Genomic DNA, 23,741 nt, shown 5'->3' with positions numbered 1-23,741 from the left:
TTTCCTCTAAGGCAGCAGGTAGGTCAAACCTAATATTGCCCTTTCCTCCTTTTTTTAAAAAACCTTACATCTCCAGGGTCCCCGTCACTTCTCTTGAGTGGCTGAGTCATACAGATAAGAGCTTTCCTCTAGAAGTCTATGTCAAAATACATGCATATTAGAGAGGAGGGCATATTTAAAGAAACTTGTGATTTCTGGCATTCTTTCTGCTCACCTTACACTTTGATACATTCTCTTGGAAAGGCACCAATAGAAGGTAAATAGAAGATACACAGAAAATGAGGATGGGGTGAAATGACAGGAAAGGTAAACATTTTATTTTTCAAATGACAAATATTCATTAAGCATCTACAATGTACATGGTAGTATAGTAGATAGTTGGGGAAGATATTAAAGTGATGCAAAATCTGCTTCCATGAATTTGGGAGATAATCTGTGAGCCAATATCTATATGTGAATCCATATGTTTCACATATAGATTTGTGAAAAAGCTAACAGTGCCATTTGGTACATGTAAAAGTGCTCAAAACAGATAGTATTTGCTACAGAGTCCTCTCACAGAGGACATGGTATTAGAGCTGTATAGTTAAGAAGGAGGAATCTCAGATTTATTATTATACTGTATAATCACTGGTGGCTTGGAATTGGACTGTGCATAGTGTTTGGTAGAGAAAAGAAGGAAACAAATCAGGCTACAATGAAAGATTTACTTTGAGCAACTGAAGACAGGAGTTGAGACTGTATCTCATGGGCTCTAGACAGCCATGTGCTATGGTCTGAATGGTTTTGTCCCCTTCTCAAAAATTCATGTTGAAACTTAACCCCAATGCAACAGTGTTGGAAAGTATGGCCTTTGGGAGGTGACTGAGTTTTAAGAGCTCTGCCCTAATGAATGGGATTAGGTGCCCCTATAAGAGGGCTGGGCAAAGGGAATTTGACTTTTGTCCCTTCAACTTCTGCTATGAGGACAGAGCTGTCCTCCTCTCCAGAGGAAGAGGTGTTCAAGGTGCTATCTTAGAAGCACAGATGGGACGTTTACCAGACAACCAAATCTGCTGTGCCTTGATCTTGAACTTCCCAGCCTCCAGAATTGTGAGAAAATAAATTTTTCTTCTTTATAATTATAGTTTCTTGTAATTTATAATTACCCAGTCTGTAATATTTTGTTATAGCAGCATAAACAGACTGTGGCAGTTAATACTGAGTGTCAACTTGATTGGCTTGAAGGATGTAAAGTATTGATCATAGGTGTGTCTGTGAGGGTGTTGCCAAAGGAGATTAACATTTGAGTCAGTAGGCTGGCAAGGGCCGACCTACCCTTAATCTAGGTGGGCACCATCTAATCAGCTGCCAGTGCAGTTAGGATATAAAGCAGACAGAAAAACGTGAAAAGGCTAGACTGGCCTAGCCTCCCAGCCTACATCTTTCTCCTACGCTGGATGCTTCCTGCCCTTGAACATCAGACTCCAAGTTCTTCAGTTTTGGAACTCAAACTGGCTCTCCTTGCTCCTCAGCTTGCAGATGGCCTATTGTGGGACCTTGTGATCATGTGAGTTAATACTTAATAAACTCCCTTTTATATGTATCTATCCCATTAGTTCTTTCCCTCTAGAGAACCCTAATACACATACAAAGACATCATCCCAGCTAGGTGAATATAAAAATAACAAGATAAAATGGGTGTCTTAGGAAGAATTGTGTTGATAGGGGATTTGAGATAGGAGACACTGCAGGAGAAAGGACTGGTTAGGCAACAGCAGACATCCAAATTTGTTTAAGACAGTAATGTTAAAAAAAAAAAAAAAAAAAAAAACTTCAGCCAAATTAACTTTAAAGGAGTTTGAGCAACGAACAATTCACCAGTCAGGCAGCCTCCTGAGCCAGAGTAGGCTCTGAGACTCCAGCGCAGCCACATGGTGGAAGATGATTTACGGACAGAAGAAGGAAAGCGACATACAGAAAACAGAACTGAGGTACAGAAACAGCTGGATTGGTTACAGGTTGGGGTCTGCCATATTTGAACAAGGTTCGAAAAACTGGCTACATTTGATTGGCCAAACTCAGAGATTGACAGAAGTGTGGGCTATGGTCTGTTTACTCCTCCACTTATTATAGTTCACGGTGTACACAGAAACCTTTAGGCTGAACGTAAAATATGTAAGGAGGCTGCTTTAGGCTAAACTTGATTTAACAGTAACTAGGGATGAAGGTGAAAGAAAAAAAGGATTTTACATAATTGTCTGGACATGGAAAATTATTGAGATGAAGGGACAAAGAAGACAATGAGGTTTCCAGCCTGAATGACTCAACTTCAGGCGGGTGAGGGTGACCTAGTGTCAGCTAGGTGACTTAGTAAAAGGTAAAGCCCCAGATCTCAATAAGTATAATTAGAGATTCACAGAATTTTAAAGCTGGAAAGGGCTCTAGTGATAATCTATTTTAGATCCTTTATAAGAGGACAACTAAAGCAAAAGAAAGGTCTGTGACTCAATCCAGGACAGTGGGCATTGAGCGGGGCTATAGGTAGCGGCACCTACATCTTCTCCCACTGGGCAATCCTGCCTGTTTCCCCATCCTGACCATGTAGGTCTCTGGACAGTGGCTCTCAAGGTCTGAACCGAGGACCAGAGCCTGTTTGCAGCCAAATTAGGCAAAATAAGGGGAATAGATAATTTTTCAAGAAGTTAATCACTTAAGGAATCAACCTTTACTCTGTAATCTAAGTTTCTAACACAGTTTTTGTTTTGTTTTGTTTAATTTACGAATCTGAAAAACCCACAGGTCTGAGAGTCATTTCTCTGTAGGATAGCAAGTTATGTGTGAGCTCTCTTTCCCAAAGCACAACAGCAGAGGGTAAAGTTGCAACCACAAAAAGGATGACAACAGTGTTTTCCGGGCTCTGCCCCCATCCCCACTGCCAGGATTACAGCCATCTTCCCTTTGTTGTAATTCTCTTGCGACAGGGGTGGGCAGGAGTCCCCGACAGAGGGGTGGGGGCAGGTGAGCGGCTCCCACCACGCAGAGCTCGGAATCACTGTCTCTCGGCCGTAGACCAAGGCTTCGTGGTGGCAGCGGGGGCGTGGACATCCATCCATTCTTTGATACAGCCCTGTGGGATTTCTTTACTCCCCAGTCATATGTAAGGTACACTGCAAAAGCGGCTTCAAGCCCCCTCCCCAGCTAATTACCTTCGCGGAATGACGCCTCAGTCCCTCACAGAAGCAGACCCTGGTGGGCTGTCCCTTCCGGGCTCCAGAGAGGCTCCGCCGCCCGCCGGGATCCAGGGCTGAGCTTTCCCAGGGGGAGGAAAACCCGACAGAGGATAACGGGTCACAGCACCGTTCCGGCACTAAGTCTCGGGACTTGGGCACGCTGAGTTAGCCGGCGGGAAGGCCTGTGGCGGCAATCACCAAAGGTCGAGCAAGGGCTGACCCATTTCCTCCAAAAATGAGCTACAGGGAAAGCAGTGCCCCGGAGTCAAGGGATCGGGGCTGCTGCTCCTTCGGCTAGCGGCGCGAACAAGTCATGCTACTTGGGCCTGTTTCCTCAACTGTAAAATGAGGGGTCTAGGATTCCCTCTAGGAATGTACGATTCTAAAATCGAACAGGGTTTGGTAGCACCGCCGGGGCGGAGCCTCACGGGGCGCCGCGGGAATCCAACGACAAGACTCTCCACAGTGGGGGATCTCTTCAGACCCTACTCTAGCCACGTCGCTGCGGGGGTCAGAGGGCGGCGTGCGCGTCCACGCCGGGCATGCGTGCGCGTCCCCGCCCAGCTGTCGGCCGAAGCCTGGCCGGGTGGGCGGGGCGCAGCGGGGCGGGGCGCGAGGAGGGCGGCTGCCTGTGGAGTAGGCCGGGAGAAGAGAAAAGGCGGCGGCCCGGCTGGGGAAGAGGGGCGGAGGAGGCGGTTCGGACGGCTGTGTGGGGCACAGAGCGTCGCCGGGACAGAGCGGAGCAGCTGGGCACGGCGTCCAGGGCATCTAGGGCCTGGGCCGCGGTTCGGCCGCGCCGGCCGGTGAGTGTCTGGAGGCCCGCAGGGGAGGCCGGCGCCGTCCGCGCTGCGGCGGGGACGAAGGCGGCGGCCCGGCAGTTTGAGGCCCGCGGCCGGGACCGAGGCGCTGGCGCTGGTGGCCGTGGGGTTGACGGACCCGGCCTGGAGCCGAGGAAAGGCGGCTGACCCCGGTCCGTGCGCGTCCCGGGTCGGCCGTCCGGGCGCGCTGAGAGGGCGTCCGCGGCGCTGGTGTCCTCGCCGGGCCGCATGCCGGGCCAGCCGTTGAGGTCAGCAAATGGCGACTCAAGCCCCGAGGGCACCGACCTCCGTGTCCCCCCCCCAGTTTGTGTGTCTGTGTATTGGGAAGGGACGAAGGAGGAGTTAAACTTAGGGAACCCTAAGCTTCTCGTTCCGTCTGGCTTTTAGAAACTTGGGTTTTTTGGGGACAAATGGGTTAAAGTAAGACTGGGGAGGCATCATCCACTGTCTGCACGGGATGAGCAAAGTTGGTAACTTTGCCATTCATGGAAGTGAGAGGATCTTAGCCTTAGCCTCGGTCCTTATTAAAGGAAAACTTCCTTATTTTGCAGACCCGAGGTTATTTGTGTTGTTCCAAGATCTGCGCCTTAGAACTCCTTTGCTTGGAAGGGGTTTATAGAGCGCGTGCTGAATTCAAAGTAATCTGCCAGTATGTTTTTAACGGGTATATTTGGGAGTATAGAGGCAAAGAGGCAGAACAGTATGTGTTTACCAAGGTCCTAGTACTCCATTTCCCTCTCCCTTTCTCTTGTTTTTCTTTTTGAGCCCTGTCGTAAGTCCCAGATAAAAGATGCTTGGGAACGAATTGACCTTTTATTCCATGATTACTTCGTTGACTCTGATCCAAGATGAAGTTATTTATGGGCATTCTGATATCGGTGTAGATTAATTTAAAACTCTTTTAATACAAAATCCCAAACTTTTTAAATTTTAATTTCCATTTGCTAAGTTTCAATACTGTTTGTTCTTTAGAGACCTATGGAAATTATATTAACAGGTTTTGCATTCGCTCATACTAAGGTTTTCCAAAGCAGTCCAATTGTTGACATGGGAAAAGGAAAAGAGCAGCATAAAATAAACCTTTAGGATTTTTCAGAGGGTTAGATTTCAATATGCGGTTTCCGCTGAATCACTCTTTTTCATGCTTAGTCACTGTTTCTCATCACAAAAGTTTAATTGGGGATAACATGGTGTTTTGCTAACTTTTTAAATTGCCAATTTGTTTTTACCTAGCACTTTAATACCGTGACGTAACTTTTTTTTTTTTTTTAAATTCTGGAAATGGTGGAGTTTCGTGAATGCTGTAAGATAACTGAAGTTTCGAATATAGGCAAACTTTAATGTATACCAAGTGTACTAGGTATTTAATTTCAATCCAGTATTTCTCCCGGTCTAGCACTGGAAGACTTCTTCTAAAAAGTGTCCTAATAATATCATTAAAAAGCAATATTATATAAGTAATGCTAACGTGTATAGAGAGGCACTTTAAGGTCACCAAAATAGGCATTGGTTAATGCTCACTGTTTGATATAACATGTTTCTAAGATGTGAATATTTTAAAGGATAAGCCCTGTGCTATTCTGTATGATTTTGGATAAATATTTTAATTCAGTTCCTAAGACTGCTTATTTGATAAAAGGAGTTAGTACATGTTATGGAATGTCATTGTATTTGTAGAATTTTTGACATAAAACAATTGAGTCAAAGGCTGTATAAAATATATATTAAATTCAAATTCAGTGTGATGAAATAGAGGAGATTGGCCTTAGGCAAGTTGCTTCTATATTTTAGGTAGCTAGATGTTAGATACAGACAAGCGGATCGGTCAAAACCCAGTCTGTGAAAATCTTCTTTTTTTTAAAGAATGGGTAGTGTTATTACTAGGTAGTTCCTCATAGGAGTGCGTTTAATTAATGATCTCATAAAAATAATTACACGTACAATTTTTGTGTATGTAAGTGTGGCTGTTGTGCAAATCGAAGTACACCTGGTTTCTGAGAACTACATGTTTATATCCTATTGGACACATAATTGTAAACAATCTTTATAAAGTTCTAGATTGTTTCCAGAGTAACGTAGTTGCCTCAAGGTCACTAAGCTGAGACTCCTTGGAAGCCCATTCCCTCATGTCATGTTACCTGTTTTAATAAACTGAGTTCTACCATTTGGGTGGATTATTTTTATCTGAGTATCAACTCAAATAGGTTCTAGTCCGAGTATTAAATATTTATTAATACTATTTCAATTTCCCATGTAAGTCTATGATTTCATTTACTTATTTAGTGGAGAACATTGCAAGTAGTTAGATTTCACTTTAGAATAAGCTACTCATGACCATGACTCTATTTAGAAATGAAAGATACATGTTTTGATATATCTGGAACAATAAAATGTGAAAAAAGTCCATATAATTAGGTCATCCATTTTATAAATAAAAAGAACGAAAGTTTAATAAAAGAATGTACACATTGTAATGCATTTAGCCATTTGGGACTGAAAGCTAGTGCTTTGAGTTGGGAATTTAAGGATAATATCTTTTTTATTTTGTCTAACCACCGCCCCCCAACCCCAACTCTTTTTAAACAGTAAGATAAGATGCCTAACTAGGGTTTAGATTTATTAGGATTTTTAAAGCTGAGTGCACCTGATAAACAGATCAGTCAGCAGAGGTACTATGCACTAATACCTCTAGACTTTACCAGGGATGAGATTTGCACTGGAAGAGCTTATAACTGATTGCCAAATTTGAAATTTCATTTGTGAACTTAACCTGTAGTAATGGTTAATTAATTGAACAAATCTGTCTGTAGTTTTATATCAGCCTTACATTGGAACAGTATATTACTGTTTTACGTATATTTTATCTAATACCATGTTAATTGTAATACTAAGCTGTAGGCTGATAGCACTTCCTATTTTGAACTTATTTTTCTCACTCTCTACCCTATTCGGACACCTTTGCATGTGCAGACCTTAATCCCTTCCTTTCTTTTTGAACCCGGTGCTTCTATATTCATTTTTTTTTCCAGTAATTGATCTGCAGGGTTGATTAGGGAATTAAAATAGTGGAAAAATATAAGGTAAATGCTTCCTCCTGTGTTTCTCATATAATTATTATTTAAGATTTTAAAACAATGGAAGGTTGAAACTAACTTTCTTTGATTTGCTTTTTTCGATAGATGATTTGTCCTACTCCATATATAATACCTGGAACATATTACTTACGTGCTCAACATGTGTTTGAGCACCATTGACTTTTTATGGCCAGTACAGTGAAGTAATTTTGATTCAGTTTGATTGATGCCAGATCTGTAAGGTATTTTTATGTGGAATATGTAGTTTTCCGTGAAATGAAGAATCTCATTTGTCCATTTCATTATTATATTATAATTCATCGTGTATTTAACACAAATGAGTCTCTAATTGGGGCAGAATTTTGAATGTAGGGAACATAAGAATGAATGAGACAGAGATGATTCTGACTTTCGTGGAGCTTATAGCTTTCCTGTGGAAATAGATATTAAACAGAATGATGACTGACTTAGAGTTGTCACTAGTATTACCAAGGAAAAAGACAGTGTGTAATGAGTACACACAATATGGGATCCTCACCTTGTCTTTGGCGTATGTGGAAAAGTAACAGGTAAGCCAGGACTTAGGGTTGAGGCAGCAGGGGCGTGTGGGGAGGAAAAGGGATGTGTGTCTGTGTCTGTGTGTTAGAGGTAGAGGCAGACATTAGGAACAGCCTTGAGGCAGCAGGTTATTTTGAATATATTGGATGACTCTTATATTTTAAAATCATGCTAATTTGTACTTCTTTATATTTACTTACCTCCTTATGTATTTTAATGAATTTTTTAAAAATGCTTTTTTGAGGGCAATATATTTATGCCTTTAATGACAAGATCTCATTTCATTATACGGGAAAATGCCATGTCTTAGAACTATTTTGATGAATTGCTTGTCAGTTACAGAGTATGAGTTGGCAAAGAACTTCTCTTAGAGAAAATTGAAAGAATTGAAAACATTTGATGATTTACTGATATTTTCTGGTCCAACGAAACTTTTCCAACAATTTAAATTCAAGTGTAAATTATTAGAGATGTTAGTTGTTTTCTACTGTGCCTACTGTGTCACTGTTAACTGATAAATAAGAGATTGATGTTTTTAAACCTGTTTTACAAGATTTACAAGCAATTGCAAAATACTTTAAAAAGGCATGTTTAATTTGATAGTAGTGGTCTTGATTAGGAAGAGGATGAATCTAGAAGAGTTTTAAATTCTGAAGCTGAGGATTCTATTCCCAGAGTACTCTGAGTATTGACTACTATATTTTCTTAACTTTTTTCTTGATATAGTTAATAGGAAAATGGAATTGAAATTCACTCCTTGTTTGTATGACTATTTTAAGAATTGTTAAATTTAGTAATATATTGTTGTTCCATACACTTATACTGAGCATTATCTATGTAAATTATTCTTCAAATAATTTAAAACATATATATTCAAAGCAGAGTAAAATGCTATTATAATTGGAAGGGACCAGAAGACTTTCTTGACCACAGGAGTGATTAAGTGTTGGGATAAACTACAAGCAAAGTTGTGTAATCTCCATTCCTCACATAACATCTTAACATTGGATCATCAGTTACAGAAGTGCTGCCTTATTTTTTTAAACTTTTATAAGTAAACATACCTGTTATTGTCCATGGATGTTGATCAGATGTGGAGCTAGAACATACAGTCCTAGCTCTGCCACTTACTAGGTAGATGACCTTGGACAGATCACTTACTCTTTCTGAACCTCAGTTTCCTCCAGGTTGTTATAAAGATGTGTAAAGAAGGATAAAATAGGTACATAATTACTGTTCTGTCTTCCTTCTAAGTCTACTTCAGAAAATAATAAATGTTATGAACTTGTTGCTATGGATGCTTTTTTTAAACCTTATTCCAAGGGGGATGAATAGTGTAAAAGAGACTATTTATTTGAAGCTTGACTACTTTTCCTTCTACCTTTGAAAATTATTGCTGTTTTTGCTTTTAACTCAGACCCTGTTTCAAGCAGTTGCTATTTTAAGCACTTTTGAATTAAGTGATGTTTTTAAGATATGTTTTGCCTGGTGGTGTCATGTGATGGTGTGTACAGTAACATAAAGTGTCCCTAAAAGTTCTGAGAGCACTGGTTACTTCTGGTGAAACTGCTTGTATTTTTAGGTTTCTCCCTTAGTAACAGTCAAGCTTGTAACCTTCAGCATGTGAGATCAACTCAGTCTAGTTCCTGCAAAATAAGAAAGCTACAGCTGTTTTCACAATCTAATCACTCAGTAAGATTTGTCGTAATTCTTAATAAAGTTTCTCTTTAAATGTCTGGTTAATTTACAAATGTTTGTCATTAGTCTTTTATTTCTATATGACTATTTTAGTATGTGTATTTATATAGTTCTATACTTACATCTAAAATTTATGAAGATAAACATTTAAAAGTATTCAACTCATAATTTGTAATTTTTACCACAATTAAAAAATATAGGTTTGGTGTTGAATATGTACCTTGTTTTTTCTGTGACATCATTGAACATCATAATAACAACTTGGAACTTTTCTACTGAATCAAGAAAAGCTCTGTTGATGATGATTCAGGTACACTTTTGTTATAGTAGTTTGAGAAAACTCATACCTCAACTGGAGAAAAAGATAATAGCAATTGAGGAGTGATTAATTAGTTACCTGGAGCCGAGATAGATTTTGTGGAAAAATATGTCAGAGAGTTAACAATCTCTTATGCACTGAGGTGAAGAAAACAGGTTAAGAATCACCTTCCTATCCGGGAAATTCTTGTCTACTACTATGTAATTTAATTTTGGAAATGTTGAACTGAGTTGCCCGTGCCATATACAAGTAGAAATATATCATAAGTAATCCATTGTAGAGAGTGAAGAGGAGTTTGAAAGAGGAATCTGGGCAGGATGTATAGATGGATTTTCAGCTCATGTGTGGTAATTGAAACTTTTGGAGAAAATGAGAGCATCCAGGGAGAATGTACAGAATAAGCAAAAAATGACACAAGCCCTGAAGAAATGCAATTTTTCAGTAATTATTATTGAGTAATAGTTAAGAAGACTAAGGGTAGGAGAAAGACTGGAGTGACATCATGAAAAGTAAGAGGATGTAATAGTCCCAAAATAAGGGATTAGTTATCATCACGATACAATGGCCAAGGAAGATGGGGTCTGGAAAAATATGCTCTCCAGATTTAGTATTGAGGTTCTCAGCAGAGCCGTTTTAATAGGGGTAGTAAAAATAGGGCTAGAATAGAGAGTTAAAGAATATATAGGAGATTAGAAGTTTTTTGGTGGTTTTCAGTTTTTCTTTAGAAAGCTTGACTGGATAAGAAAAAAAAATGGTGGCAAAGGGGGGATATTATGTTATTATTTCAGTTATTATTATTATTTTTTGAGACAGAGTCTCACTCTGTCACCCAGGCTGGAATGCAGGGGTGCACAATCATGGCTTACTGCAGCCTCAATTTCCTGGGCTCATTTGAGCCTCCTGCCTTGGCCTCCCAAGTAGTTGGGACTACAGGTGCATGTCACTATGCCTGGCTAATTTTTCTGTTTTTGTTTTGTAGAGACAGGGTCTTGCTATGTTGTCCAGGCTGGTCTTGAACTACAGGCCTCAAATGACCCTCCTATCTTGGCCTCCCAAAGTGCTGGGATTACAGGTTTGAGCCTCCATGACTATTATTTTAGTGTTTAAAGGTTAAATAATCTTTTAAAGTTTTTATTGCTAATAGGAAACACGCCAGTAAAGAAGTTGATTATACTAAAAATACATTGAATAGGCTCAATAATTATAATTAAGTCAATATATTATGGTTAGACTTCTATTTTTCATATAAAACTTTTATTTATAAAAGTTATGATGGAAATTTTAAAGCAGGGAAGACCATTAGACATCTGTAATCTGTTCATGTTATTTTATACTATTTCTCTGCTTAAAATTCTCAGTGACTTCCAGCTGTAAAAATGTGAACTCTTTGGAGCAGCATAAAGCACTCATGATTTGCCTTATTCCTTTCTGGCCTCATCTCTTACAGATACCTTGCATTTTTCCCTGTGATCCAACAATACTAGGGAACTTGAGGTTTTGCTAATTCATGCTTTTCTGTATTTGCATATGCTATTACTTCTGCATTGAATGCCTCTCTTTCTTACCAGTTTACTGTCCTGTACTTAAGACTTCTCTGTCAAGACTACTGTGATTTATTCTCTAATCCCTACTCATATTGATTATTATCTTCTCTATTGGTACCATTTTACTTCTGTCAAATTGACCACATAAAAACGAGATACACTTTTTACTGTCTTTGACATCCTGCTGTAGCTTTTTGAGAGGAGGCACTGTGACTTGCTAATCTTTATATTGCCACACCAAACACAGTGCATGGTCCATGATAGTTAAACAATAAATAGGCGTTTAATGAATGAATGTGGCCCTCAAAAGTAACTGATTTGCCCACAGCCACAGAGCTTAAGCTAGAACTTTTATTTTCTGGATAAATTCCTTGATGTTCTAATTAAGACTTATTTAATTTGTTGCAGAATTTATTAAGGCATATATAGAAGGAGGGATCAATAGATGAAATCTTAAATGAATTCATTTAGAAGGAATAAAAAGAAAACTTCTAAGAAAGTTTTAAATATATTCATGAAATTCATATTCTTCTTTTAGTAATACGAGATCTCTGAAATGTGGGGTACAATCAAAATCAGTTTAGTTGAAATTAGAAAGGTAAAAGTGAAAACACCCTGAAATCTAAAATACACATTAACTTGTTTTTAACATTATATAATACACAGTATTAGAATTTAAATAGTATATTTTGAAACTTTTGCCCTTTTAGGCATATTGTTATATAGTATATAAAAATGAGCCCTTATGACATTCTACAGTATTGAATTGTTACTAGAATATAAGTGCTTACATCCTTTCAAGACATTGATTATATGTAAAATTAACTGGTTAAGTATGTTTATTTTATATTTGTCATCCTAAAATAAACCAAGATATTAGATACATTAGCGATTTAATTATTAAACAATTTTGAAAAATCAACCATTTTTTAGCTAATTTTTTATCTTTTTCCATTTCATCAACCAGAGCTGGACTGGCCATTATGGAGGAGGAGCTGCAGCATTCCCATTGTGTGAATTGTGTCAGTAGACGGTGCATGACCAGGCCAGAGCCAGGGATTTCCTGTGATTTGATTGGTTGTCCATTGGTTTGTGGTGCAGTTTTCCATTTTTGTAAAGCTGATGAGCATCGACTTTTATGTCCATTTGAACGAGTGCCTTGCTTAAATAGTGACTTTGGATGTCCATTTACCATGGCCCGAAATAAAGTTGCTGAACATCTAGAAATGTGTCCTGCAAGTGTGGTGTGCTGTACTATGGAATGGAATCGATGGCCAGTTAGTTATGCAGACCGGAAATCATATGAAAATCTAAGCAGAGATGTCGATGAAGTGGCACAATTGGATATGGCCTTGGCTCTTCAAGACCAAAGAATGCTCTTAGAATCCCTCAAAGTAGCCACCATGATGTCAAAAGCAACTGATAAAGTATCCAAACCTAGAGAACAAATCTCAGTTAAATCAAGTGTCCCAGAAATACCACATACTAATGGTTTGGTGTCTGTTGATGAAGAATCTTATGGTGCACTTTATCAAGCTACTGTAGAAACAACCAGAAGTTTGGCTGCTGCTTTGGATATCCTGAATACTGCTACAAGAGACATTGGCATGTTAAATACAAGTGTCCCAAATGACATGGATGAACAGCAAAATGCGAGAGAAAGCTTAGAGGATCAAAACTTGAAAGACCAAGATCATCTTTATGAGGAGGAGATAGGAGCAGTAGGTGGAACTGACTACAATGACACCAATCAGAATGCCCAGTCTGAACAAAATGGTTCAAGTGATTTATTATGTGACTTGAATACAAGTTCTTATGACACTTCTGCTCTTTGTAATGGCTTTCCTTTGGAAAATATATGTACCCAGGTCATAGACCAGAATCAGAATTTACATGGTGATTCAAAACAAAGTAACTTAGCAAATGGAGACTGTGTGGCATCATCAGATGGCACTTCAAAACCTTCCAGCTCACTTGTGGTGGCAGCACAACTTAGGGAAATAATACCATCCAGTGCTTTGCCTAATGGCACAGTTCAGCATATCCTCATGCCAGATGATGAGGATGAAGGTGAATTGTGTTGGAAAAAAGTAGACTTAGGGGACTTGAAGAATGTGGATGTCTTATCTTTCAGTCATGCTCCTTCATTCACTTTTCTTTCTAATTCATGTTGGTCTAAACCAAAGGAAGATAAAGCAGTAGATACATCAGATTTGGAAGTTGCAGAAGATCCCATGGGCCTCCAAGGAATAGATCTGATCACAGCAGCATTGCTTTTTTGTCTAGGAGATTCTCCAGGAGGGAGGGGTATATCTGATAGCCGCATGGCTGATATTTATCACGTTGACGTTGGGACTCAGACTTTTTCACTTCCATCTGCAATATTAGCTACAAGTACAATGGTTGGGGAGATAGCTTCAGCTTCAGCTTGTGATCATGCCAATCCTCAGCTTTCAAATCCAAGTCCATTTCAGACACTTGGGCTGGATTTAGTATTGGAGTGTGTCGCTAGGTACCAACCCAAGCAGCGTTCAATGTTTACCTTTGTGTGTGGACAGTTATTTAGAAGGAAAGAATTTTCTTCCCATTTTAAGAATGTGCATGGTGACATTCATGCTGGACTCAATGGCTGGATGGAACAGAGGTGCCCTTTAGCTTACTATGGTTGTACCTATTCTCAGCGTAGATTTTGTCCGTCAATACAAGGAGCGAAGATTATACATGACCGCCATTTGAGGTCATTTGGAGTTCAGCCATGTGTATCTACAGTATTAGTGGAGCCTGCTAGAAACTGTGTGTTGGGATTGCATAATGACCATCTAAGTAGTCTTCCTTTTGAGGTCCTGCAGCATATTGCAGGCTTTCTCGATGGCTTCAGCTTGTGCCAGCTCTCATGTGTATCCAAGTTAATGAGGGATGTGTGTGGCAGCCTGCTTCAGTCTCGTGGCATGGTCATACTGCAGTGGCGGAAAAGGAAGTATCCAGAAGGAAATTCATCATGGCAGATAAAAGAAAAGGTTAGTGTAATCTTTACAACCTCTTATTTGACGTAAAGAGGCCTTTAATAACACTGCTGAATTAATACAATTAATATCTTATTGAGAAATTGACCATTCCTTAAAACTTACTAAATCAGCGTGATGACAGACTTTTTCTTAATGGTAATTAATAATGAACTAGGATAGTTAGAATTGTTTGCCATAATTATAGGTTTACTACTGATTTCCTAGAACTAGATTATAATCTAATGTGGCAGAGACCACTTATGTTTCTCAGTTTTTCTATAACAACTCTCTTTGTTTGGGTCCATGTTACCATCTTCTAATTTGGACTCCATCTGAAAAATGTGCACCATAAGATAATGGAGGAAGCAAGAACAGGGTTTGTTTCCTGCTTGTAATTGTCTCTCCATTCTATGGCAATTTTGTTCCTACGATTTGGTTGTTTTGGGTATAACCTAAATAGCAAGAGACGAGAATAAGTTACAACTACTACTATGGTCATATATTAAAGTGACCAGAGGAGTATATGATATGGGGAATAAGGAACATAAATGGATGAATGAGGAAATGCTTTAGGCCGCTGTGAGAACAGAGTAGGGCAGTAGGATTTGATATTTTGAGTGGGGACTCTGGGTTTAGTAGAGTCCAAAGGAGTGATGCATACTGTGTTGGAAACTAAGCTGGAGATTTAGGCAGACCTAAGCAAATCCAAGCTACACCATTTTCCTTCTGTGATACCCTACTTTTGCTCAGCTTCTATTTGGCACTACTCGGTAGGAACTGGAAGGCATTACAGATATCTTTGATTGAAGGTGTTTTTTTTATTTTTGAACACTTATAATATGAAACTTTTACATTTTCTAAAGTGGAAACAATTGTGATAAACTTTACATTTAGCTGCACAGCATTCAAACTCTGGTTACTTTATTCGTAGCACCTTTATGTTTTCTTTCATTCATTGCACTGATTTTTCAGAATACTATGTCCACTTGGTTTCGCTGAGGCCTTGACCAATAAATGATCACACAAATTGTTTCGTGATTTTTTTTTTCCAAAGGGAATTTCTGATGGCAGAAAGTTTCTACTGCTTGTGTTTGTGTGTATTTTTGTTTTCCATATGATTTTGTATCTTCCCTTTGGGATGAGACAGTCTTAGTATGGCCTCTTTTTATCTTTGCCTACTAGTATTGACATATGGAGTGAAATTTTTTTGGGGGGATTCTATAATCATTCCTTCAGAAAATCTCACCTACTCTTCAAATTTAACTCGCCATCATTTGTATAGATTACTCACACATCTGTATCCTAGCCATTTGCTCCACTGAACTCCCAACCACTATATACAAGCATCTACTGGACGTTACCACTTGATTACCCTACAGCTTTCTCAAACTCAACATATCCAACCTACTCCAGTCCTCCCCCTCTTCGTCTGAGAAAGTGGCACCATCATCACCAAGTTTCCTAAACCAGGAATTTAGGAGTTGGCTGCTTTTTCTCCCCTCTTTATTTTTATTCAGATAATCATGAAGTCCTGAAACCTCTCAGGTTTGCTTTTCTGTTTCCACTGCCATTTCCCAAGTTCAGTCCCAACTTTAGTTGAGTCTCCTGGACTACAACAACAGCTTCCTTCTAACTGGGTTCCTACTTCCATTTGGGCCCTTCTCCAATATATTCTCTACACAAGAGCTAATGTGATGTATATTTTCTTAAATACAATTCTTACGCTGTCACCACAGTGCTTAAAAACTTCCTTAATATTTGTTCATCACCCCTGGATAGAGCCCAGCTCCTTAATAAAACATTTGAGACTTTTCATAATCTCATCTTTATCTTTTCACTTTCCTCCTGTCATTTTATACTGTAACTGCATTGATTTACTTACAGTTCCCTGATGTTTTTTCTTGCGTTAAGTCTTTAAAATATGCCATCCCTAATTCTCACACTTGAGCACCTGCACTATGCTACTCAGTGTGCATTAGTACTTTGCTTGTATTAACTTATATAATCCACTGTACCCATTTTACAGACAAAGAAACAGAGGTTAAGTAAGCTGGCCAACTAACTGACTTAGGAAGCCGGTTTCTCAATCTTGTGATCTTCATCTTTCTTGCTATGTCCTGCTTACTCTTCAGGTTTTACCTCCTGAAGATAGCTTCTTGGGACCCATAACCTGACAAGTTGTTGCACTGCTCTGTGTTCCTGTGGTAATACACCTCTACTAAAGCACTCACTGAGCTGTTTTGAAATTGATTGATGAATTGTCAGTTTCAGTCACTAGACTGTAAATTCTTTGAGAAGTGGGACTCTCAGGGAACCAAAATACTGCTTTGCATAGCACCTACTATGTAGTAGGCTCTGAGTAAATACTTGATGCATACTTGAATGAAAGATGGATCCATTACTAAGAAACCTTGTCATCAGCAGGTGGGAGTCATACATTTTCTTTTGCCTGCTTTTCATGAGTTTGTTTCACCAGACTCTCAGTTGTATGGAAGTAGAGAGACTGCCTGTTTACATTGAATCTTTCAGCTAATTCACCTGCCAAGCTTAAAGAAAACTCCTAATTCCTTTTGTAGCTTTGTGAGCATGGGGAATGGTAAGGGAGGCTAGTGACATCTATACTATCACTAGGCCTTCACTGACTCCTGGGAAATTACTCCATAAAGGGTAATTGATCATAATCCTAAGGAGTATAGGGGGTACCCTTGTTCTGAACAATGGGGACTTTCTATTGCTAGTTGACAAATAATTGTTTTCCCACAAAATTTGAAGACATCTAGCCACCCCGAGAAGACATTACCATACTTTCCTGAGAAGCAGTAAATGCTGAGGGTTTTTCTTAAATCTGCCCCTTTCTAAAGCAGGGGTGTCCAATCTCTTGGCTTCCCTGGGCCACATTGGTAGAAACAGAATTGTCTTGGGCCACACATAAAATACACTAACGATAGCTGAGCTAAAAACAAAACAAAACAAAACACACACACACACACACACACACACAATCTCATAACATTTTAAGAAAGTTGACGAATTTGTGTTGGACTGCATTCAAAGCCGTCCTGGGCCACATGCTGCCCACGGGCCCCAGGTTAGACAAGCTTGTTCTAAAGCATCTGCTGTTCAACGTGTGTAAATTGTTCCCTAATTAGACATTTGCCTGTTGATAAACTTAGCAGGCATGGCTAGGCCTGTCCTGCCCCATTCATGCTTGTTATCTAGGTCTGTCCTGCTCTGCATTCATGCTTGTTACTTATGTTCAGGTAGCTTTATGTTTCATTTGTAAAGATGAGGGGCATGGGGCACAGTCTTTGCTGGACTAATAATTTGACAGTACTTCAGGGCCTAGAGCTGTTGGGTGGACAAAAGGGGAAGTAGCTAATATTTTTACCTACAGAAATGAATAGGGATGGCAGGTGAGTATTTTGCCTAGAAACATGTTTTACAATGATATGGACTAAAATAGGATCCACTTTACAAATATTATTTTTATATAAAATTCCAGAGCCATTTTGAACAAATTGAAGTACTTGAATATCACTAAGTACCTTTAGTACTTGTGCACAGTGGAAAAATAAGCTTACCTTGGCACACAATATTCTAGGGTATTTTTTAGTACTGATATTATAAACAGGAATGGGAGAGAAAAACTTGGAGAAGAAAAATAACACTTGCATTGTCAGTATCTCCACAGTGTGATTAGTTCTAGATAGCCAATTGGACAGTATGAAAGAATAGTGTGTAGTATATAATATTTTAGGAAATGGCTCTGAATTTGTGCAGTTTTGATTTTTTAAAAATCATTTAGTAAGCCAGATTGGGTGTGATTTTTAATACTGAGTTTTGTCTTTTATTGTTTTTAAATTTATTGAAATCATAATGTCATAGAAGTGATTTACCTTATAAATATTTGACAGATATATTTGTATCCAAAAGGATTTACCAATTTTTAATTTTATTGCTATTTAAAACTTTATATTGGATGCTTCTATAATAGCAGAAATGTATGCAGTAGGAGCAAAAAGTGTGTTTTGATTCTCTACAAATTGACTTGTTTAAATCTAAAGTAGAATTTTCTTGTAGGTATGGCGATTTAGTACTGCATTTTGTTCTGTTAATGAATGGAAATTTGCTGACATCCTAAGCATGGCAGACCACTTGAAGAAATGCAGTTACAATGTTGTCGAGAAACGGGAGGAAGCAATCCCTTTGCCATGTATGTGTGTGACACGAGAACTCACTAAAGAAGGACGTTCACTACGCTCAGTTTTAAAACCTGTACTTTAAAAGTTGTAATTTTACTTGCACATATATGCAAGCACCTAGTATAATTTCTTTGTAATATGTGAAACTTTTATTAATGTATTAAATATTACAACTAGCTAAATTTATTGTCACTGTGTATATAATGTTTTGAAGTGACATCTATTTTTATAAAGTACTGTTTAGTTGGAAAAAGTTGCCTTAATGTTTGAAATGTGTGAAATTCTTGGAACTTGCTGGACAGGGTGATTTAATTTTTAGCTACATAATTTTAAGAATTAGTGTTTTCAGTGGTGTGCATATTTTGGTTCTTAAATTTTTGCTTCTTAAACTAAAAAAATCCTGGCCAATTTATTTGTTGTTTTCTGTGGGTTGCAACCCATGCAATCAAAAAGCAAAACTTTGATTCAGATTTTTTACAGCATAGGTTTTTCATATAAAAATATTCTGAATTTGTTAAGCACTGCCATAAAATCATTATAATGTTTTTGTTTTTTAGTGCTTCCCTATACAATTATTAATGCACAAATGATCTCTAATATATACTTACATACGTAAAATCATAAAGTTTGGTAATGCGGTTTATCATGTTTTAAAAATAATCCACAAAGATGTTTTTATCTCATATGCTTACAACTCAACACACAGAGTGACCATGTGCAGCTTTCTTTTTTGTTAGATGCCACATCCAAAGACTGATCGCAATGTACTATATGACAGGACAAAGCAAAAACAAACAAAAAGCAAGCCTGTGAATATAATTTAATTTGAAACAGCTCCTGATATTACATATTTGCTAGTTATCTAATGTTTTAAAAGAAAATATACCTCATTTTAAGTTTGAATTGGGCGTATTGTATAAATTTCAAATATTCAGAATGCAAAGGGCTTGACTATTAAATGTTTGCCTTTTGATGTTTATAAACATTACAACTATGTTGTTTTAAGACATTTAAAAACGTGAAATTTGTTATCTTTGTAAAATGACAATAATGTAGAAACCTGTCTTGGTTGACAATCTCTTTGAAACATTTCCAAGTTAATTTCCCATAGGCTTTACCACCAAGAAAGTAAGAATTCCATCTTTGCATAATGATCAAGGTATAATGGAAAAATATACCTATTCTTGAAGTAGTTTATTATAGTTTTCAAATTGATTTATACCATTATTAACCTGATGTGGTCTGCTTACAAAATGAATATATCAGTATTTAGAAATAAATTGCAAAGGTGGGGATATATACTTAAATAATTTGTCTTAAGTAAATTAGCATTTGGTAGTCTGAAATGGTGACAGATTACTTGTTAAAATTGTGAAAACTCTGTTGTGTCCTCCCTTCCTACATTTGTCCCTGAGAGTACTCCACGATTACTAGGTTCTTGATTCCCTTATATGGCAATCAGGCAGAGGCGTTCCTTGGGCATTAGAGAGTTCTGAAGCTTAAGATTTGTTTTGGTTGGATCAAGTCCTTAGTACAGTTGAAAAATAGAGCATTAAAGACTAATCCATTGTTTTGCCTCACCAATCATTTTAAATAGTAGAATACTTATTTCTCAGTGCTTAAAATTTCTTTTTCAACTGTGAGATTGAATAAACAGTTTCTATTTCTGTGAAAAAAACAGAAAAAAGATATTAAATACCATAAAATATAACTCTGCCTTTTAAAGTTTTGCTGAAGAATGTGTCTGTGGTTAGGATAACACAAGCATTAACTTTTGTTTTATAGTTATGCTTTTTAAAATTCATTGTTTTTAAATTTAGACTTCTTATTTCCACACTGGATTATGAGATATTTATCAATTTTTCCACCTTATATTTCTTTTACACATTTTGCTGTTCTCTTTTTTGTTATTGTTATGCCACCCATACCATTTTGTTAAAATGTTTTCTTTGTGAAACATTTGTTCAAGTTCTAATAAAATTAATGTTTTCCCTTAACATGGCTCAATAACTTAAAAACATTCATTTAAATAAAATTTTAATACTTAAAGTTTGACAAATTCCAACACAATCATATTGTTTCTGTAATGTGGATTTTCTGCATGTTATGGTAGTTGTTATCATTGCTCACCCATGTTTTACTAGTGAACCTTAATTTTTTTAAAATCTGAGACACTCATTAGTTAGCTTTCTCTGATCCTTCAGTGTCTCGAAAGTAATACCACCTAAGTGCACTGAAAGGTGGAAGAGTTTCTAGCATGGTTATAGCTCTAAAAGTTGTCATGGAAACCATCTGTCTCTCCTCCTAAGTGTGAAAAGGTTTTTATGTTGGCCTAATAGATTGTACTTTGAGAAGTCATCATTGATTCCTTAGTCTTTGCTAAATAGCAAGGTAAAAGGCAGGCATCGGGATGGAGGGAAGTATTTGAATTCACTTTTGTCCTCTGCCTCCTTCCCCAATACTGCCTGTTAGCTTAATCTTTCTCCCTCTCCCTTTCCCTTCTTCTCCCTCTCTCACTCTTTTTTCTGGATTTTGAGACTCACAGATCTTACAGCAGTGGTTCCTAAAGTGTGTTCCTTGGACCAGCAGGAACATCAACAACTAGGAATTTGTTAGAAATGCAGATTATTAGGCTTCTCTCCAGACTTAGTGAATCAGGAACTCTGGGGTGGGACCCAGCAATCTGTTTTAACAAGATCTCCAGGTGATTCTAATGCACAGTAAAGTATTAGAACTTAGAGGGAATCCTGGGTCATGCCAGCTGCCCTCTGGTGCATTACTGGAGTGGATATATGTGTGTGCCTGTGTGTGTTTGTATAAATATATGTGTAATCCAAAAGTCAGAGTAATGGTAATTAATGGTTAAACTATATATGTTGTCTCAATTTTACAGCCATATGACAAAATACACTGGGTACTGTAGTTGTTGGACTTGTATTCTTTACTAGTATTTAAAATTTTACTAAAATTTTACTAGTGTTTCTTCTGTTCAAGGTAAATTGCAGTGCAAATTTTAGTTCATTAGCGGTAACATTTAGCCTAGTCATCTCATTCTCTTGTTTAGTGGTTGTAGAGTTGTGAACATATTCAAATTGTAGGGTAATCAAAGAGTAGAAGTAGACAAATACTGGATTAAATCCTACAAAAAATATTTTTAGGGATCTTTTCAACCCTATCAATAAGATGTTATGAAAGATTGGATCCCTTGTTTATCAGTAGTATAGAATCTTTTTTGATCTTTGACTCTGTGCTGCCTATCTCATCAATATTGTTGCTATTAATATCTGTCCTTTAACATTGGATGTTGGGATCTTAGTAATGTTGCTGATAATAGGATTTTCAGCAAAACTTCCATATCCCTTGAAGAGATGGTAGTTTATATTACTATATTGATAACAGTTTTACCTGTGGAGATTTGACTAGTTTTAGGTGTTTGGAAGCAAAACAGATTTCTTCATGTTTTGCATCCCAACCTGAAAAGACATGGGGTTTATTAATTTTAAAATTTCCTAAGGAAAATTATTCAAATATTTTAAAATGTGTTTGTTTCATGCATGACATGCCACATTGGTGATGTGATTGGAGCTTACAGAGTTGGTTGTTTAGAAGTGCAGTAGAAAGAAAGCAATTGGCCCTCATTCTCTGGACAGACTTTTGATAGAAAGAATTTCTCTGATAGGTGTTTGACTGGTTATCTAAATGTTGCTGTTAAGTAGTCTTACTTAAGATGCTCATAAGGTCTAGAAAGCAGAGAATATTAGTTATACCTTTATCAACTCATCAGTGACTTGTTTCATGGTGTTTAAGATAATTTAATAATGGGGTTTGACAGGATTTATCTGATTTCCAAAAAAGCAAAGTTCGAATTCAGAAAAGATCAACTCTAATGAAGTCCTTTCTAAACAAGGGAAAAGGAAAGATGGTTTGCTTTTGAAGTCATCTTTTACATAATTATTTCCCTTTATTTAAAAGATTAAAGTGAGATCAAGAGATAAAACCTTTCAAATTTGAATTTTATGGATGAGAAAATAGGTACTCAAAATTTAGGCAGTGATTAGTGTACTGGGATATTTGAGAGAGAATTATGTTCTTACATGGATCACTTTTTCACTTTACGAATGCAGGAAGAAAAGAGATGTAAAGAAATTTGGAATATGTTGCCTAGGATATTTGATTCCTACTGCTTTGGAAAGCATTTTGGATCAATACCAAAAGGAAACTAACCAAGTGTGGTATGTTGCTCTGAAAATCTTTGCGAAACTAGGGCCTCTTGCTGAATTTTACAAGTAGGTTATTGCATCTATGATTAAACTTTTTTAAATAAATTGCTTATACCTGTTTATTTGACATATATAATCTTCATGATTGGCCAGTACACCTTGAGATGTATTAATGGCGATACATCTTGAGGTGCTTTGTTACCTTAGCACATTTCAAAACTGGCATTTTGTATTCAGATTGTTTTATATTTCAGTGTATTATGTGGAGAGTGACTTTTCATTAATAAGCTACAAAGAAATGGGTTATAAGGAATATTCATGAACATGCTGTATAGAAATATAATAAAAATTCATTGATGCAAAGTCCTTTTTTGAAAATAATTTTCAATCTTTTTGATAAGCTGGATGGAAGCGTCTGTCTTTTACTATGAAGAAAACATTTTTGAAGTGAACTGACAACATAAGGCAAATACTGGGTAAAAAGTTAAGCATCTCCAAAATAATTTTATTAACCCATTTGCATGCAAATATTAGGGAATGGTTCTTCAATATGTAGCTAGTTCTTGTGGTGGTTAATAGTTCTTCGTGTATTTGAAAGTAACAAAACTGCATTTGTGTTGAACTCTTAAGACCAATTAATCAGGTCAGATTGCTCTTAAGATCAATAAATTAGGTCAATTTCTCCTAACAAAGGCAAATTCATCAGATTTAATTTCTACCCTTTTCTAATATAAATTTTTAGAAATTTTGTTTCTCAGTTTTGAGACAAATAGGTTGATATATTTGTTTATTCTTTGACAGAGAAACTGACTAGAGTTAGATAGCTTTTTAATACCCTTTCCAGTCAAAAAGTAACATTGTTATATTAGTATTAAGTAGTAGTTTTAAAGTCTGATGACATAAGAACAGTAACAATTTGTTAATATTCAAAAGATTGAAATTGAAAAAAAGGGGTCCTGCACTCTGCCGTCCTAGAATATTTTTTTCTGTTGAAATCTTCTTTTCCATATTGTCATTATTGCTTCTTTAGCCCATGACTTCAGTTTTCTGGTGAGGTGACCCTGAATTTAGTCATTTTGATCAGTAGTTCT

General features: G+C 37.4%; 1 protein-coding gene across 2 annotated transcripts; it reads left to right on the top strand.

The window, feature by feature from the left end:
* Window positions 1-3,800: 3,800 nt before the first annotated feature.
* FBXO30 (F-box protein 30) lies at window positions 3,801-20,427 on the top strand. Of its 2 annotated transcripts, XM_063631786.1 has the most exons (4): window positions 3,927-4,015; window positions 10,659-10,751; window positions 12,191-14,240; window positions 18,309-20,427. In XM_063631786.1, the coding sequence occupies exons 3-4, from the start codon at window positions 12,207-12,209 to the stop codon at window positions 18,510-18,512; spliced, it is 2,238 nt and encodes a 745-aa protein (XP_063487856.1). In that variant the 5' UTR covers window positions 3,927-4,015; window positions 10,659-10,751; window positions 12,191-12,206; the 3' UTR covers window positions 18,513-20,427. The 2 variants fall into 2 exon arrangements, with proteins under 2 accessions (XP_055122491.2, XP_063487856.1); XM_055266516.2 differs by lacking the exon at window positions 10,659-10,751 and having other exon boundaries at window positions 3,801-4,015.
* The last annotated feature ends 3,314 nt before the right edge of the window (window positions 20,428-23,741 follow it).

This window comes from Symphalangus syndactylus, chromosome 2, assembly GCF_028878055.3.
Source record: "Symphalangus syndactylus isolate Jambi chromosome 2, NHGRI_mSymSyn1-v2.1_pri, whole genome shotgun sequence".
Taxonomy (NCBI): domain Eukaryota; kingdom Metazoa; phylum Chordata; class Mammalia; order Primates; family Hylobatidae; genus Symphalangus; species Symphalangus syndactylus.
The sequence above is the reverse complement of the archived record's forward strand: the minus strand, read 5'-3'. Positions and strand labels throughout refer to the sequence as shown.